General features: G+C 35.2%; 1 protein-coding gene across 2 annotated transcripts in view; it reads right to left on the reverse strand.

The window, feature by feature from the left end:
* Positions 1–19826, reverse strand: part of TMTC2 (transmembrane O-mannosyltransferase targeting cadherins 2) — an 850034-nt gene that overhangs the window by 577007 nt on the left and 253201 nt on the right. For both annotated transcript variants that reach the window (XM_060164648.1, XM_060164647.1), the window contains exons 5-7: positions 15372–15457; positions 14719–14903; positions 13560–13638 (exon numbers count right to left, since the gene is read on the reverse strand). In XM_060164648.1, the coding sequence (XP_060020631.1) occupies positions 13560–13638; positions 14719–14903; positions 15372–15457 (350 nt within the window). The remainder of the gene's footprint in view (positions 1–13559; positions 13639–14718; positions 14904–15371; positions 15458–19826) is intronic.

Genomic DNA, 19826 nt, shown 5'->3' on the forward strand with positions numbered 1-19826 from the left:
GGTTATAGCGTTTCTCTGGCCTGTAAAGAATAGGAGCATTCAGAAAACAGCCCTGCATGATTTCTAGCAGGCTTTCTGCTGCTGATATGGTGAAAGCATCTGATTGTCAATATTGCAAGTGTTTTAGGATACTTTGCCTGAAGGTCAGGCATTCTATGGTAATCTGTCTAATTTCTAAGCTCTCCCAGCTTAAGGACTTGGCTGGTCACTAACGTAGTCATTCCATTTTTAAGAAATGCTTCTATTCCATTTAAGATATCAGGTTTATTTTGTTTTCTTTATTTTGGCTGCATTGGGTCTTCGTTGCTGTGCGCAGGCTTTCTCTAGTTGCGGTGAGCGGGGTCTACTCTTCGTTGTGGTGCGCGGTCTTCTCACTGTGGTAGCTTCTCTTGTTGCAGAGCACGGGCTCTAGCCGTGCGGGCTTCAGTAGTTGTGGCGCACAGGCTTAGCTGCTCCGCGGCATGTGGGATCTTCCTGGACCAGGGCTTGAAGCCGTGTCCCCTGCATTGGCAGGCGGATTCTTAACCAATGTGCCACCAGGGAAGTCTTATATTGATGGTTTTTATAAGTAGTGTTTTTCTGTGCTGGTCATTTTTCTTTTAATGAGCACTTTACCCATCTTCAAGTTTATGATTTTTTTTTTATATGTTACCTTTAATTCTTTCCTTAGGAACTAATTTTGCCACATAATTTTAAAATGAAATAAACACATTTTAATTAATTAACTTGGTTTGTCCATCTACCTGTTGAAATTATTTATAATTATGATGTAGCACAGAATTATGAATTATTTACCAAAAGAGTAATTAGATGTCTGGGTTTCTAATTCTTACTTTTCCATTAAAACTTTGTATGGTTATAGACAAACAGGTTATTTGACAAGACCTTTGTTTATCATCCACAAAATGAGGGGCTAAGACTAAATAACTCCTTAATCCCCTAAATTATATAATCATTTGTAGATTCATCACTGTCCAGGAATTTACAGTCATTTCATAAACCAGTGACAATATCCTAGTTAGTTTAAAAAGGAACTGTCATATTCATGGATTTTCTAGATGATCTACTCAAGATTGACTAGCCCAAGTCCTGATTAATCCTTTAATTTTTTTTAATATTTATATTTATTATCTAATTATTAACATTATATCTACTCATTGTAGAAAATCTGAAAGATAATAATTTTATTAAATCAGATGAATCCCATCACTCATAGTGATTGGTAAAGTTTTGGTGTTTTTCCAGAATTTATTTTATATTTTGAAAAAAATCAATTATAAGTAAAATATTTTGCTAGTTTTAAATATTTAGGTTCCTTCTAGCATTTTAAAACTATATTAAAAAGTATGATAAATTTTCCAAAATTGTATTTTCTCATTCAAGATCAATTTTTTGTGTATTCAAATTCCCCTCCCAATTTTTTTGCAGGTACTACACCTACTTCAGCAATTATCATCCTTCTTTTTTAAAAAAATTTTTATCTTATTATCTTAGAATACATATATAGAATTCTTGAACTAATGAAATGCATATATTTTCACAAATTTTTTTAAATAAGATTTTAATCAGCAATTTTTAAAAATTGTGGGTCACTGTTTAATGGTTTTAAACCATTTTTTAAACCATTTTTAATTAAGATATTTATCTTTTCCCTATAATAGGCAAAAGATGGTAATAGCTTTTCATTTCAGACTATTTTAATTTTTACATATGCAAATCAAGTTGACTTTTCCTTTGTAGTTTAATCACTATCTATTTTGCACAAAATTATTCTCCATTATAGGGACATACATTCTCTTCTACTTATATAGTTTTGTTATTAAAATTAGCTACTTATTCCACATGAAATACATTTTACCATATGGTGTGAGGCAGATATCTAATTTTATTGTTTCCAAACATTTAATCAATTCTCCCAGATCAGCTTTTATAAAAACTCCCTTCCCTCAAGCATATTTAATTCCACATCTATTATCTATAAAGATTTAGTAAATTTTGATCTGTTTCTGGGGTCTCCATTCTGTCCTACTAGTCAGATTTTCTGTTTTTATGCCAGGACAACACTGCTCTAATTACTGTAGCTTCTATTGATACTAATATTTTAATATCAAGTACAGCAAGTCTCACCCATTATTCTTCTCTAAACCTTCTTGGTTCTATTTTCCTGTTAAGTCTACCAGATAAACTTTAGAATGATTTTGTCAAATTTTTGATACATTTTTGAGATGTTTATTGCTATTGAATTATAATCCAGGGATCAAGTAAAGATGGCAGTTTTTACAAAATTGACTTTTCCTATTTACAATTATACTCAATTCTTCATTTATTCCAACTCCTGTCTGTCCCCCATCATTTTAATGTATCTATAGGACTTACCTCACCAATTATAATCTTCCTGATCTTAAATTAGACTATGAGATGTGTAGAGCCCGAGAGAAAACACTTCATCTCTTTATCTGTCCTCCAACCTAAGTTCAGAAGTGGCTCCACAGAGTCTTGATAAATATCTGAGAAATAATTGATCACATTATGTATCAACTTGAATTTAGATGTTACATTTTTGCCTAGTATGTCACTGAAGAAAAATTTCCAAGTAACTTCTTTTTCTAGAATCTATAGGTCGGACAGAACCACATGACATCAGGAGCCTATTATGTCAAGAGTTTAACTTGCTGTGATTTTAATTCTCACTTTTTACTTCACGGTATTAGCATTAACATAGAAACATTAGGGAGTCTGGCCTTTATTTATTTATGTCATAAACTTGCTGTAACTATTGGCTGTCAAATTTTGTGAATCTTTTGTATTTCCATCCTAACATCTTCCTCAGCCTTATGGTATCATAAAGATGACAGAGTCCAGTTACCTTAGATATATTAGTCCTGATTGGAAATCCTTAAGAGGTAGTGAACAGAGCAGGCAAAGACAAAGACAAAAATTAAAATGATTACAGAAATTAGGAAGGCTACTTAGTATCTGACAACAGACTTTAACAATTATAACTTCTTCCTTTGGGGCGGAGTGATTGGAAGTAAATGAAATATAATCCAAGTCTTAAACTGAGGGTTATGAAAAGGTTCAATAGGTAATTCTTTAGCAAGTCCTTACAGCACCAAACTTAAGGGGAAACCCTTGAAGCCAGAAAGGGTAGTTTTAAAGCAAAGAGAGGAAATGCAGGGGAAAAAAATGAAAATGTGTTTCATTAAGTAAAAACACAAATCATGAAGAAAGAGGTTAAACTTCAGTGAAAGTTAAAAAGGTTCCTAATACCTAGTGTTATATACCGGAAACATCTGATGTACCATCAAAATTTAACTTGGAAAATAGCCAGGAGCCTATGTTACTATGTCTCTTTTTGCAGCTCGGGATCCTGAAGTTCTCTAGGCTAATCAATTTCCTTTATGTTTTCAAGGAAATAAATCACTAAGAGCAATCAATCAACAAATGTTGGAGACAATCCCATAAAATGTTCAGATTTTCAAAAAAAAAGAGAAAGTGAGACTGTGTGTGTGTGTGTGTGTGTGTGTGTGTGTGTGTGTGTCTGTGTGTCCCTGTGTATGTTGGAGGTGATGATCCGCTCCCAAAAAATATAATACTGTCGTCAAGAGAATTACAATGCAATAAAATAAAACGGCTTAATACAACTGAAATATTTAGGGAATACTAAAAATATATGCAAGGAATTTCTAAATTGTGTTTAGAAAAACCCAAAGCTTACACCAGAAAAAAGAAAAAAGAATGAGTAAATGTTATACTAGCTTGGAAAGAATTAATGAAAATAATAGTATTCAGAGAAATAGGATATAAATATTTGCAGGAAGACATCAGAATAGAATAATAAAAGCATTTTCAGTTTTATACACATCTTCTTAGGATTACATTTCATATGTATTCCTGGATCAAGCAATATGTCTCTATAATATGTAATGAATAATATATTTTATATTATAAATTTTTATATTAATGTTAATTACTAAGATATATCAAAAATTTAAAAATTCATTCTATTTTTAATGAATACTTAAAAATAAGATTCTACAACAGCTCACAGAACCCCATACTCATAATTTACATGTTGGCAAAAAAAAGACTTGTAATCTGGAACAAAACTTTGCATGTTCTATTTTAATGCTTTATTCAATTTGAATATGACAATAGCTTCACTCAGTGTAAATAAAATCACAACTAAGTAACAGTTCATGCGGGAGTTAAATAAGATTTTCATGTAGGAAACAACTCTTCCCTACCTATTAGGAAAAGCCAATATAAATACATACAGAGCAAAGTATGTACAATTAGTAATGTATTTAATTTTTAACTTCATTTGTATTACTGGCCTATTCTAAATATGTGCAACAATTTATTGTTTTCTTGACATTGATTTTCAAGATTGTATCCTTCATACAAGATTTTCTTCTTCCTCATGATAATGTCCATTTCATCTCAATGTCATCAAAATTGGCATCTTTTAAGAATGTCAGAATTTGAAATTTAGTTAATTTTCCAAGTATAACATAGCATCACTTTAATTTTCTGAGAACAATCCAGCCCATATTTATTACTGAGTAAAAGATTCACTCCGTGGATAGTGCCCAATAAGAGAGTAAAATATACACTTTTTTTTTCTCATTTATTTCTATTGAAGCCTCAGAAAACATATTTTTCAAGCAGAACATATTGAAATTATTTGGGAATCAGAGAATAAGGATATAATTAGGTATTAATTTGAATATATTCATTTCCTTATAACTCAATTTAAAAATAAAGTTTTTAAGTCTCAATCTTTTCCTTTACCACTAAACTGGCAAAAGTATGAATTAATGTAACAGGTGGGCTCGTGTGGTTTTAATAGCAGTGAAATATAATCAACTGTCTCATATCGTATTTCCAGGAAAGCAAGCAACATCTAGACCTAAGCATGATCCTTAGGCAATCCCAGCACTGGCATGAAAATGTTCAAACTCCCCACAGGGACCATATATCTTCTGGTCCTGGGTTTAATTGAAACTTTAAACAAAATATATTACCTATTTAATGCAGCTGAACTGGAGGCTGGCCTTTGTAGTGTATGTAATGCCTAGCAAATTATTGTCTGTAACCATAGTACATAATGGAGAATTTATATCAAGCGTGAATGGTAAAAAGAAAAAAAAAATAAACCACTACAGTTTTATAATGAGAAATGAACTTTTAGGAGCAAATTGTGTACATACATTTCATATATTTATTCTTTTTGATATACAGCCCAAAGCTCATATTTCCTTATCTTATTGGCTCCATATCTTACAAAATGAATTTCTAAAATCTCCTGGCCCTGGTCTTATCCTTTCTCCTGGTCTTGTCCTTTCTGACGAATGAAACATGAAAATGCAGTGAAAAGGTTTATCTTAAAAATTAGAAGTTAATATTCTTGTAGAGGTACACAGATCAATGGCTAATCCAGTTATACAGTCGTATCATATTTGAAGGGCTGACGCACAGATTTTCAAGAGCGCCAATGGAAGCAATCACAGGAAAATCACCAGAACTCAAAATAGGGGAAGCAGGTGGTATAAAAAGCTTAACACTACTGGAGTGTTAATGCTTCCACACTTGAAAGATGTGAAGTTCAAATCTCACACAGTTAAAAACCATTTCTTTCACAGTCAGCATGCTAAATGCCTTGAGCAATCCACTTTAGAACCACCAGTCACAGAAGAAGACATTAAGCATGTAACTGACCTATCAAAAATTTACTCTGAATATTTCTATTCTAAATATATTCTGGAACAAAGTGAGGTCAACACATACACACACACACAAATGTGCACACTAGAAAAATCCAACAAAAAGAAATTATGCACTAAACAACCAACCATACAGAGGCTGAGAGAAAAGCAGACTTCTCTGACAGCCAACCTACTAAACTGAGTTCAGCACAGAGTATACATCCTTCGAGTAGAGTTAGGATAAATTTACAAGTGAGAATTTTTGTGTTTTGTTGTCAGGAGGTACATCTGACATCTTCTTTGTCAGTTCTTACTTAAATGAGAGTAAGGGACCTAAAGGTCCCTGGTAGCCATTTATGACAAAACTTTTTCATTCCACAAGTTTCTTTCTCAAAAACACAAATTCTAAAATTTGGACAAGCTCTTTACTCTAAAGATTGTTATAATAAATTCACTGTGTCTCCTATTTATTGGTTCTTTCACCATTCTAACTAGCTCAATGAAATTGGGGAAATCTCTCATAATTGAAGAGCCATTTTCACAAAACTGAAAATTAAGTCAAAAGAGTCCTTCTTTTTTATGAGAGAATGTGAGGAAAAAGCATCTTGTCAATTTTAAACCTATGTAAGTAAAAGACTTGTTAGTTGCAGGCTGATGGAGGAAAATATATTTTCTAATAATGAGCTAGGATTTCATAAGTAACAGGGATGTGTATAAAAAAAGATCTAGGAATTATCAGAAATAAGAGAATCAAATGGTAAGATCAAAATAAAGGCAAATGAGGTAATAAGTAGCAATGATCATTATCATGGAGTTCCCCTGGAAGAAGGTCACCTCTCCCTAAGATAAAAGCATGTTACCCATAGACACATATTTTTTAAAGAACAAGGATATATAAATATATGGGCAAATTGTGACACTAGTGTCACATCAAAAAAAAAAAAAAAGCTCGAGATTTTTGTCTGTTTTGTTTGTTTTGGTTTGTTTGGTCCAGTCAACATAGTAGGCCTACAAAGTTATAAACAAAATATTCTCGAGGTTAGAGTAATACAATTATCCATTTCATTTATAGGCATTTACTTATTAAGGAAAGATACTAAAGAGCACTAGACCAACTGTGAAATCACTTACAAAGTTCTATGAGAGCAGAAACCATATGGACTATTTCCATTTCATCCTACCACCACTATACGCCCCCCCTAACTCAGGACCTGTGACTTAAAGATTTTTTTTTTTTTTTGCACACAGAGGTTATTCTAAACATAGTGATTGCAGACTGCAACACCAAGGCTGTAACTCTAGATTCTTACTCCATGAATACATCGTGGCTTTTTGTTCTCAAGATATATTACCAAGATGAAATGGCCTAAATTGCTTATATATTATAATTAAACCCAACAATCACTTTGCATTGAGAAAGCCAAGTAATTTTATATTAAATAGTAAATAGGCCTAAAATGATCTTTGGGATTGGAATGGCTCAAACTGATAAAATTGAAAGCTACAGCCTATTTTAGTTTCCCATAATCTCTTAGGATTATTCAAAAGCAATGCTTAAGTATACATAGTAAGGGAAATAAACAATTACAAAGAAAGAAGAGAAAAAATGAGGGTGGTTAAAAATTAACCTACATTAAAAGAATTTTAATATCCTGCATTTCATGCATCTGTAATGAAACCACAATTTTGTAGGTGTTTCATTCTTTTAAGATGAAAAGGTTTTTAATATATATTTGGACAAGGAATGATATCTATATCCATATATCTATATATCTATATCTACATATAGATATATATGCTGGTTTTTAAATGGGTAAAGATAAGCTATATTGACATAGTGAAGAATGTGCCAATTTTGGCAATACAGACGGACTGAATACAAAAAGCATTTAAATTTAAATCAGTAAACTACACTTCTGGTTCTAACACAAACTGTGTAATCCTAAACAGATCAAACTAACTCTTTGTAGGTCCTTTTCTTCTCTGTGTTTCCCACTCAGAGAAGTTCCTTTAGCATTTGTTGTAGAGATGGTTTGGTGGTGGTGAATTCTCTTAGCTTTTGCTTGTCTGTAAAGCTTTTGATTTCTCCATCGAATCTGAATGAGATCCTTGCCGGTAGAGTAATCTTGGTTGTAGGTTCTTCCCTTTCATCACTTTAAGTATATCATGGCACTCCCTTCTGGCTTGTAGAGTTTCTGCTGAGAAATCAGCTGTTAACCTTATGGGAGTTCCCTTGTATGTTATTTGTCGTTTTTCCCTTGCTGCTTTCAAGAATTTTTCGTTGTCTTTAATTTTTGCCAATTTGATTCCTGTGTTTCTTCGCGTGTCTCTCCATGGGTTTATCCTGTATGGGACTCGCTGCGCTTCCTGGACTTGGGTGGCTATTTCCTTTCCCACGTTAGGGAATTTTTCAACTATAATCTCTTCAAATATTTTCTTGGGTCCTTTCTCTCTCTCTTCTCCTTCTGGGATCTCTAAATGCAAATGTTGTTGCGTTTAATGTTGTCCCAGAGGTCTCTTAGGCTGTCTTCATTTCTTTTCATTCTTTTATCTTTATTCTGTTCCACAGCAGTGAATTCCACCATTCAGTCTTCCAGGTTACATATCCGTTCTTCTGCCTCAGTTATTCTGCTATTGATTCCTTCTAGTGTAGTTTTCATTTCAGTTATTGTATTGTTCATCCTGTTTGTTTGTTCTTTAATTCTTCTAGGTCTTTGTTAAACATTTCTTGTATCTTCTCAATCTTTGCCTCCATTGTTTTTCCGAGGTCCTGGATCATCTTCACTATCATTATTCTGAATTCTTTTTCTGGAAGGTTGCCTATCTCCACTTCATTTAGTTGTTTTTCTGGGGTTTTATCTTGTTCCTTCATCTGGTACATAGTCCTCTGCCTTTTCATCTGTCTATCTTTCTGTGAATGTGGTTTTTGTTCCACAGGCTGCAGGACTGTAGTTCTTCTTGCTTCTGCTGTCTGTCCTCAGGTGGATGAGGCTATCTAAGAGGCTTGTGAAGGTTTTCTGATGGGAAGGACTGGTGGTGGGTAGAGCTGACTGTTGCTCTGGTGGGCAGCGCTCAGTAAGACTTTAATCCACTTGACTGCTGAAGGGTGGGGCTGGGTTCCCTCCCTGTTGGTTGTTTGGCCTGAGGCAACCCAACACTGGAGCCTACCTGGGCTCTCTGGTGGGGTTAATGGCAGACTCTGGGAGGGCTCACGCCAAGGAGTACTTCCCAGAACTTCTGCTGCCAGTGTCCTTGTCCCCACAGTGAGCCACAGCCACACCCTGCCTCCGCAGGAGACCCTCCAACACTAGCAGGTAGGTCTGGTTCAGTCTCCCCTGGGGTCACTGCTCCTTCCCCTGGGTCCTGATGTGCACACTACTTTGTGTGTGCCCTCCAAGAGTGGAGTCTCTGTTTCCCCCAGTCCTGTTAAAGTCCCACAATCAAATCCCGCTAGCCTTCAAAGTCTGATTCTCTAGGAATTCTTCCTCCCGTTGCTGGACCCCCAGGTTGGGAAGCCTGACATGGGGCTCAGAACCTTCACTCCAGTGGGTGGACTTCTGTGGTATAAGTGTTCTCCAGTCTGTGAGTCACCCACCCAGCAGTTATGGGATTTGATTTTGCTGTGATTGTGCCTCTCCTACCGCCTCATTGTGGCTTCTCCTTTGTCTTTGGATGTGGGGTATCTTTTTTGGTGAGTTCCAGTGTCTTCCTGTCGATGACTGTCCAGCAGCTAGTTGTGATTCTGGTGTTCTCGCAAGAGGGAGTGAAAGCACATCCTTCTACTCTGCCATCTTGGTTCAGGCTCAGATCAACCTAACTCTTTGAGTGTTAATTTCTAGCTTGTAAAATAAAAGATTATGTTAGGAGGATTTTAAAGATATGAATCTTCCGTCTCTAACGTTCTATGATTCTAAAAATCACTTACAATTTGAGAAGAAAAGAGGAGAAATTGAGATTCAATAAAGGCCTACAATAGGTGTCAGAATAAAGAATAATTTTGACAAAGTCTAGGGGAAAAGTATGTCATGACAGGAAAAGGAGAAGAAATTCTAACCTAAATATGACGATTTCAATTTAAAGGGAATACTCTATTAATGGAATTAAATTAATTGGGCATTAACTAAGTATGCTGTTTCACTTTTGGTTAATGCAGTTAATGATAAAAGATGGATTTTGACTGTGGTTGTTGAGAGATAAGGGGAAATGGACTTCGAGAGAAAACGCAGCAATTCTAGACAGGACAGAACTAAACAGAATCCCTGTTGGTGACTCCAAGGCCATCAGTACGTCAAAACTGTATGTATAGAGAAATCAGATTTATACTGGTAAATACAGAAAGAACTGCCAGAGAGAATACAAGGAGTGACTTCTGGAATTTAAAGCCTACAGAAAGGATAATGATTACAACGGAAGGTAAATGTCACGAAACACTTACTAGGTTGGGCATTTGGTCCAACATGCTTTACCTTCATTATCTCACTCAATCCTCAAACTGACACTACCATTACAAGCACATTATGGATGGGGAAACTGAGGCTTCAGTTAAGTAATTTGCCCAACGTCACTCAGCTGTTAAGTGTCAGAGCCATAATTTGAACCTGGGCTATCTGACTTCAGACTATACTGAATCTCCACTGAATCCAACACATTCTCTCAAGAGGAAACTGAGGTCCACAACTGGCTAGGAGCAATTTTAACAGTTATTGTGTGATCTGGTCTCTTAACATTTCATGTATTTTCATACCTTACTAATTATAACTGCCACCTAGGTGAAACTTTAATTTTTGTTTATAAAAGTGATATATAGTGTCTTTTAAAATATGATTTGTACATGCTTGCAAATTCACTTAATTTTGGATGGGACGATACTCCTCAATTATTGTTACTCAATCACGTTGATCCTATGAAATCAAAGAGAATAATGAGAATGTATTTTTAAATAGACTTTTAAGTTTACTTATAAATTATCACAATAAAAACTAAGTCTTATGGTAAAATATAGAAAAATTTAAGTTGGGAAGCAAGTAATAATCGATAATCAAACTTGTTATTTTCTATTAATACACAAATACGAAAAATAGGCTCATTCGATGTTCAGGGTAAGTCCACTACTGGCATGCAGCATAGAGTGATATGTTTTTCATAAAATGTTCAAGGGAAGGGAAAATGCAAAGGGCTGGAGTGTTGGGGTTTTTTGTTGTTTTTTTTTGTTTTTTTAAGCAGCTGCAATGAATTGAGTTATTAAAGTAATAATAACATTCAAATATAATTGTATTTTTTCATACCTATTCCTTTATGTCTCCTAACTTCCAAATAAAAGAAAATAAATAATGTTTGCAGATATACATGCAAGTGCTTGGGGGTAGTGGTCTTGAAGGGGTAAATGAATGAGCCGTGAGAAAAATGAATACTTGCAGGCTAAATCTCACCAGACGTTATAATCCATCACTGATCCCTAAAGGGCACCAATAATATGCAAATGTGAGAATTAGAAAACACATTCAAGGCTGTTGATAAACTTGATAGGATAATCAGCACATGTTGACAGACTAATGAAAATGATGAACTGATAGGGCAGCTTATCTCCTGGGCCATTTTTTTTTCTTGTCAAATGGAGGCTAATCAAAATGTATTAGGAGTTAAAGCCAACACTCAGAGGATTTCACCCATTTGATTAGGAGGTGAACTCATTCTCGGAGAAAATTACAGTTTCGTGAACAACTGAAACTACAAAACCTAGTCAGCTGACAGACCGTCACATAAAATTAAACAGAAGGCAGCCACTATAATTATGGCAGAAATCTGGAATTATAAATTATATTGGGATTCTCCCCTTGCAAATTGTTAGGGGGCTTTGCAGAGTCTGGGCAAAGCGGCTCCCTCCTTCTATAATGGAAAATAAGACAAAGGACTAAGCAATCACCCCAGGGATACACTTATCTTTTGCTGCCTGTGTGTGCTCAGCATCTGTGTAACCACATGAGACACAGATCTCAAGGTACCAGCTGAATTTTCAATCAAATGTATTTACTTAAAATAATTGAATGAATTTTCTCAAATCATTAACTATAGTGAATACCACACTTCCTATTAACAATAAAGATGCCACATGCAGTCTGCTGCCATGGACCTGAGTCCTTTCCTAATTTAAAGAAAGATGTCTTCTCTGATAACCGAGGAAAATTGGGAAAAAGTCCTTCCCAAGCATTAGCGTTAAAAATAAAATTATAAACTAAAATCACTGTGCCTGCTCAGACAAAACTAGAGAACACAGTTCTTTCAATATTCATTTTGAAATGAATAACCATCCAGCACTAACACAGAAGGTTAATTCAACTGATAAATCTAGGTACACACTTTATGGACATGTACATTTCACCTGAGTGGCTAGATCGATGGTAAAATGTTAGATAGTGAAAGGCGCGGTTTTAATTCATAAGAGGGTAAAGACAAAAGTACATTTAAGGAAGTTAGATTTTACCTTTCAGTAATTATACCAAAGAGAAAAAGAAATAGCAACTAAAACTACTCCAGTGTCCTCTTTAACACGAGCGTTAAATCACCCTACTGCTGTCCAGGCTAAATGTCAGGATTCCCAGAGACAAGGAATGAATATATAAACCTCTCCCAAATCTTTTTTCTTTTTTTCTATTTACTGACCTGTGCCTTGTTATAGCTCTAAACTATTTCTGAATTTTCTGTTATTTAAAAAAAAGTAGAAGTGAGTGTACTTGCCAGGCATATATTTTCTAGTTTGGGAGGACTTGGGATTTTATATGTGTACTCAGAGCCATACAGCTACTACCAAATGCCTCAAATCACAGAATATAAAAGCATAAAATAATCCTAGCGATCATGTAGTCACATTTAGTTTATATGCATGAGAAAGGCCTAGAAATACTAAGCAAGTTAACCAAGTTTAATGAAAAAGGAAAATCTGAGTTTGCGATTCGTTGTTCGGAGAAAAAGAAATATTTGATTTGAGGACAAAAGTAACCCCTTATCTGGAAACAGCAGAGTTAATCAATCAGCAGAACATCTTAAACTTTAGGGATTCTTTTCAAGAATCACATACCGAATAGGCAATTTTCAGGTGTGTCCACCATCAAATAGCTGTGGTAACAATTTCCTATAAGGCTGCCACGGATCAATTGCAGGTAATAGGCAGATTATTTTACTAGAAATTCTAGTTCTTGACCTCTTGTACCTAGAAAAATCAATGCCCTAGCGTACATACTTTCTGATTAATAAGAAAATTAAGCTAATTATTCAATGTAGAAAAAGGAATAATTGTAGTAGGATATTTACACTCTTCACAGTATTGTTTTTACTCTAAAATAATACCCTGAAAAAAACCTCTTGAGATCCAAGCCTTTATCAGCGAAAACCATGCAAGTTGGCTCAGTTGCTCACATTTTTTTATAAGCATCAAAACCATGAATCTCTACATCATAGCAATGTTTATTTTTGAGGAGGACATTATGATTAAGAAAATAACATGATCAAAAATTATCACAAATTTCATAAATTCATTAAAATCTACATGTACTTTATTCATCATTTTCAATCTCTAGGGTCTAGCTAACACTCAAAACCAGCTTCAGTTTTTGAGCCCCTTTTGAACAACTCTGGGATCCAGCCAATTGTTGAAAATCACTATGTTAACACATTTATTTCTCTTAGAATAAGTATGCTTTGTAAAAATTTGAATGTGACACTCAATTGTGAACAGGGTTTTTTTTAGTGAAGATTAACAATATGATTTATTAGAATTCCATTTAACAGAATTACAGGTTTCAATTTTTCCATAGGTCCCTGAAATATCAATTAAAATATTACTATTTTACTTACCCATCATGTTGTACAAGCTCTGTGGGGCAAACTGCCTTGGCATTTTCTGAATTGCTTCTTTGTATACACTAAGTGCATCCTAATTTAAGAAACAGAAAAAGAGCTAAAGTACAGGGCTAGTCACTGAAAATAAAATAACAACATCCTTCCAAAATTAAAATCTTCCATTGCTCTTTCTAAATGGTATTCAGAGGAAAATAATTAAGCCATCCTTTGATATCATACTGCCTCCATTTCATGAATAAAAATATTCAACCCAGTCCGTGAAGAAGGTCATATAAAAATCAGTTTAACAAGGAGTCAAATGTTACTATTGTTCTCTCAATATAAATTTTTCAGTTCCCATAGATTATGCAATAAAATAACCAGAAGTCACCCACAGTCATCTAAAATCTGTAGGTACTTCAAGTCAGGCGATCAAGTAGGATCTAAATAAAATATCGACTAACGAATCTTCTAGCTACTGAGACCTACTGAGATCATTAAATGCAATTATTTTTAAAATTCTATTTTCACCCTCATGTTGCAATCTTAATACATCGTGTAAGAGTGTGTGTGGGTGTCACTTGAGGAGGGAGGAGCCATACTGAATGGGAGAGAAGAAACCCATGCAGGCAGGCTTCGTGAGAGAGACAGGGAACACAGGACTGGGTCAACCTCCCAACTTCCCACACAAGACCCTGTCTCCATCACCTTTCCCCCTCCCCAATTTAAAAACACAATAAAATTAGTTTTCACTGGGTTATTGTTTTAAAAAGAATGAAAAGAAACGAGTAGGATTTATATCAAATCATTTACTCAATACGCAGAGTACAAAAATGTATTTTTTAACATCAAAAAATGGATATAGATAAAAATAATAATGTGTCTTGAATTGTAAAATCAAAGAGATGGTGAGCAAACAAGCTTGAGCTGCAATGCATGTTATTTCCTTTTCCTGAGGAGTCATAATTATGCTGAGAAATTCACAGTGAAGAAATCCATTAGGTTTTGCTTGAGCAGAGTTTTTTTCCAAAAGAATTTCACCATAGAACTCTTTTAATAAAAACACTTATGAGCTTCTTAAATGATCAGTGTCCCTACAATGAGATTGTAGGTAGAAAACATTGAGACTAGATCAGAACAAGGGGGAGGAATAAGGCAGAGGTTTTGGCCTGACCTCATAGTGTCCCTGCTCATGATAGAGTTTCCCCAGGTTGTACAGACAGCTGGTGACCGAGCTCTTATGGGCATGAGGGTCCTTTAGGTTTTCGTCAGGGATCTCAGAACACTTCAGGAACGTGCGTCGAGCTTCTTCCGTCTTTCCTTGGTTCATTAGAATAATCCCGGTGTTTAAATATGCAGCTGAGGGGAGACAAGTGGAAATACAAATGTTGAGAAGATGATGTATACTATGGAAACAATAAAGTTATCTTTACTTCCGTTTTGTTTCTATGCATTATTTCTGATTTTAAAAGAAAACCAAGAAATAAATACCCAGGGAACAAATATACAAAAGAACAACAATGTAGTAAGAAGTACAGGTATCACTGAAAAAAAATATATAAGAGTCTCTGCCTTCAAGGAGTCAGAATATTTTGAGCTTAATATCTAGATGAATAAAAGTTATATTTATCTTAATATATTAACATGATAAACAGGCACCAAAATATTAAAATTGAGAGAGATGTAATTGTTAAAGTCTCATCATTTGATTGGCAAGTATTCAGAAATAGAGTTACCATGTTTTTTAATCTGTGAGGCTTTAAATCACCATTTTCACGAAGGGAGGGGGAGGGAGGGATATTTTAAAAGGACTTGAATGTTACTTACAAGCCAGCGTAGGCCTGCTCCCGATCGCCAATTTATAATAATGTAGTGCTTCTGCAAACCTGCTGTTCTCTTGTAGAAGTAACCCTCTGCATGAGCAAAATAGAAATTTGGAGACAAGACTGTATTACTATACATAAAATCAAATTTTCATTTTATATTTCAAAAATAAAAATGGTTAATGGGGCCATAAAAATGATGAGGTACTATAAAAATAAATTCTAAATAGAAGGAAATGATTACTCAGGAGAGAAAATACTAGAGAGGGATCAGCTGCATTTACGTTACATTAGAAAGTATTAAGAAGTAATTTCAAAAAGCTCTTTACCCCCTACTGAAATTTCCCTTTTCCAGCAATCTTTTCTCTCCCACTAGAATTACAAACCACCTGGATTTCTCCTTGGAACATGCAGTTTTTCATCACTTCAGAAAGGAAACCTGTCTAAGGCCCTGATATACATATATACATTTAAACCTGAGACGCCTCTCCCACTGGCCATATTGCTTGGGAAATATTGGCCCATGACTGCTTGAAAGGCAAAAGGTAATCTGGATCAATAGTATAGAGTCAGAATCTTATCAGATTCCATCAAAGACTGAAGACCAACCACATTGTTATTTCCTTATTATCTAGATTTGGTCAAATAAGCTTAAATTTCAGAACACTGGGCGAATTTCAGTTCACTGTTGCGAGACGTGCTTTGGTCTACAGACCCTCAGACTCTGGGCCTCCCTAGGAGGCTCCTCTGGCAGTGCGTGGCCACATGGATTATCCCAGCATTTCCAGGCCCTGCCCTCATGACAAGTGAGAATCAATTATAAGCATGTCTGTGAAAAATACAGTGTCAAGGAACTGGACTAAGTTCTGAAAGTTCTCACGGAGGGCTTTCTGGCCTATCCCTATTCTCATATAATCAGCAAGTGTCTTACAGACATTTGGCACCTCTCTTGGACCCGAGTACTACTGTCATGAACCTCAAATGGCAGATTCCATTTGCCAGCTCCTGAGGCCTCCAAAAGGCGGGAAAATGGAGGTTTGCAAAATGAGAAGGCCACTGATAAAAACTTATCATTTTGTAGAGTATTTTTAAGTACTCAGCTTTTTACTTAATGGGCATGATTGAAAAATAATGAAGTAAATCATTTTGAAATTAAAGTTTGCTCACTTGTGTCATTAGCATATATTAACCTCATTATTTCTATTATTTGTTAAAAGAGCCATTTGAATAAATGAAACTGTTCCAAACCACATTAACAGTTACATATACACAGAAATGTACATATCTGTAGAAAATTTAGAGCAACAATTTGATAATGAAATTGATGTGCTTTTCTGTTAAGTGTACTTTTCAGTTGCTAGGAACAAGGAAAAACAAAGCTTCCTGCTGCATTTAAGAGTCTATGAAAAAGTTCAGTTGTCTTTAGAAGCAAGTAAAACTGATAAAGAGAAAGAACACTCACATATCTTCCAAAAAGGAGTAATATTCTTTATAAAAATAATTTTGACAAAATGCTTTCTAGTTAGCTAAGCTCATACGCATTATCTCATTTCAGAAACATATCTACAACCTTAATTGTCTTTGTCACTTTCCTCTGAGGTTCAGATAAAGAGGTGTTTCTTCTTTGATACAAGGCCAATGTCATCAGAGGAGAAATCCATCTTAATCCTAGTCTTTCTACTTTCCTTAGGAACTAAAGTCCTTCCACGAGCCCCTTTTTATCCAATATCTTCAATCTTTTTCCCCATTGCAATTTCCTTTCCCTTAAGACTACAAAAATGTTTGTGTGCCTCTTAGCATAGAGCGGAAGATAAAACCCTACCACCTTATCATTCCTGCATCCACCTCTTACTGTCGTTCTTCCCCTCAAAGTCAGATTTCCTTTAAGAATAGTCTGTGGTGCACATGTCCAATGACTCAAATCCCATTTACCCCTAAATCCAGTTTAGGCTCTTTCCCAGAATTCTGCTGAAATGTCATAATCGAATTTCCACTAATTATCAAACTCCCAAAATAGTTTGCTTGTATGAATCACCTACTCAACTGTAGCATCTGTGACTATTAAACCCATTTTCCTTCCTGAAACTCTTGTGTTTCCTCGGCTTCTGGAAAACCAGTCTTCTTTATTCTCTATCCCTGAGACTATCCTTCCAAGAATGAAGAAAAGTGTATCTTTATTCATATATTCCTTTAAAAGAAGTTGGTATTTCCTAGGACTTTGTCTTTTTCTCCTTTTCTTGGTAAGTACTGTCTCTGCATGACAACATGCATACATGCAGCTCATATGCTGACTGTTCTCAATTCTAAATTAGTGATCTCTCTCCTGACATCCAGATCTGTTGAAAATTCAACAGCTTACTCAACCACATCAATCTAGGTGCTTATTAGCTGGAATTTCAAAACCAACACATCCAAAAATTGAAAGCAATATTTCCCACTCAAAAATAAAGTGATAAATGAAAGAGATAAAAGCAGAAAAAAATCTTTCCTCAACAATTAGAACCATTCTTTACATCAGTTGCTAAAATCAGAAACCTGGTTATCACTCGTGACTTTTCACTTACCCTCAAAATCCCAGGTTTAAAAAGTTTCCAGAGCCTACCAATTTTATTTTATTTTCTAAGGCTCTTTACTCTGGCCCCTCAAGGTTCACTTTTACAGATCTGGCAGAGCCCTTTTTACCTTTCCTGTCACCTAAATAACTGCAATCGCCCACTAATTGGTCTGCACATAATTACATTCCTAAAGGACAAATATGCTGTTAGGCTAGACAAAAAGAACATGAGGAGATGAATGCATATCTTTGAAACTGTGCCTAAAGCCCGTAAACCTGGAAAATGATGTATTCAGCCTCATGGGCTCCCCCATGTATTACAGTCCTGTCATTTTCTACCTCATAAAATACAGCATGATAACCACACCTAGACAATCCTGTCCAGCCTGCCTCATTCTTTGGAAGAAACTAGTCACACAGAGGGATGGAGCAGCTAAGTGTCCAGGATTATATATAAAGTGGCTCTTTGAATTAGAGAGCATCATCCTCTGTATCATCTGAATAAAGTTAGCAACGGAATGAGTCCAAGTTAGATGGCTATTGTGACCAATTTCTCATGGCTAAGGATTTAATTGAGCATCAACTATGCTCTAGTAGGCACACTGCAAATGTGAACAAGACAGATGCACTCTCCTGTGGATGCACGATCTATTGAGGGAGACAAATAAGAAAATAAATGGTGTGGAAAATTACTATGATAGGGCACAGAGGAGCAACGCCGCTCTAGCTCAGGAATGGACAAAGGAAGGTTCACGGAGTGCAAGTGCCATTGGGCAGAGGCTTGAAAGTAAGCAGCAGTTAAGAGTGTCATCATCAGCCCCATGTTACACAGGAAGAAAGCGAGGTCCACGGAGAATTTACCAACTAACCCTAGGTTTTATGGTTAACAAGAAACAAAGCCAGGACTGGAACACAGTTTCTCTGATACTAAATCCCATGCTCTTTCTAAAAGAAAAAAAGAAGAGGAGAGAGAAGATAATTCAAGTCTAGATGCATATGTACTAGGTTATGTTTCCTTTTGCTCTAAAATTCTTCAGATTTTGGATAATATGAATTTGAATTAATGCTCTGAAAAGGAATCCAAACGCCATTTTGACAGTTCAGGATGAATTTGGGTCAATTCTAGCACTGTAACAATGAAGCTTCTATTACTGCTGTTCTCCACATTTATAGAACCCATTCTTTATTTTACTGAAGACTGGATAGAAGGATAGAAACCCTTCACATTGTAATAGTTGTGGTTGTAATAATAAGAACAACAACAACAGCTAAACCTATTTGGCACTTACAGTGTTACATATATTAACTTAATTTACATATATTAACTTATTACTCATCAATAATCTTATGAGGTAGGTTATTATTACAAGTCTCATTTTACAGATGATGAATCTGGGGCAAGTAAAAGTTCTGCAACATACCAGAGGACACACAGCTAGCAAGCAGTGTGCCACAGTTCAAGCCCAGCAATCCGATTGTAAAGGAAGATCTGTATTTTAATAGACCATTCATACCAAAGGCTTTTCCACAGCTGTTTAAAATTGATGACACAGTTTGTTTACATGCTGATCATGTCAATAAAATCTTCTGGTTTCTATGTATATTAAAAACAACAACACATTTTAATATACCATCAAGCTAGAATCTAATAAGAAATAGTGTTATTCATGTTATGTGAAGTTGCTTTACAATTAAGGAAACTGGCCCATGCTATAGATGAATGTGAATTCGAAGTGTCTTTTGGGGGAGAAATTGAAAAAATGTTATTGATCTCTAAATAATAAATGGTTGGGTCACTTTTATGTATCTGTGTGTAGGTGGATATATTATAGTATATTTTAATAGATTCAAATCTTTTACTTCTCATATTTCTCCCCCAGTGATTTATCTTTCAGAACCACAGTC

This window comes from Lagenorhynchus albirostris, chromosome 11 (assembly GCF_949774975.1).
Source record: "Lagenorhynchus albirostris chromosome 11, mLagAlb1.1, whole genome shotgun sequence".
In the NCBI taxonomy this organism is placed as follows: domain Eukaryota; kingdom Metazoa; phylum Chordata; class Mammalia; order Artiodactyla; family Delphinidae; genus Lagenorhynchus; species Lagenorhynchus albirostris.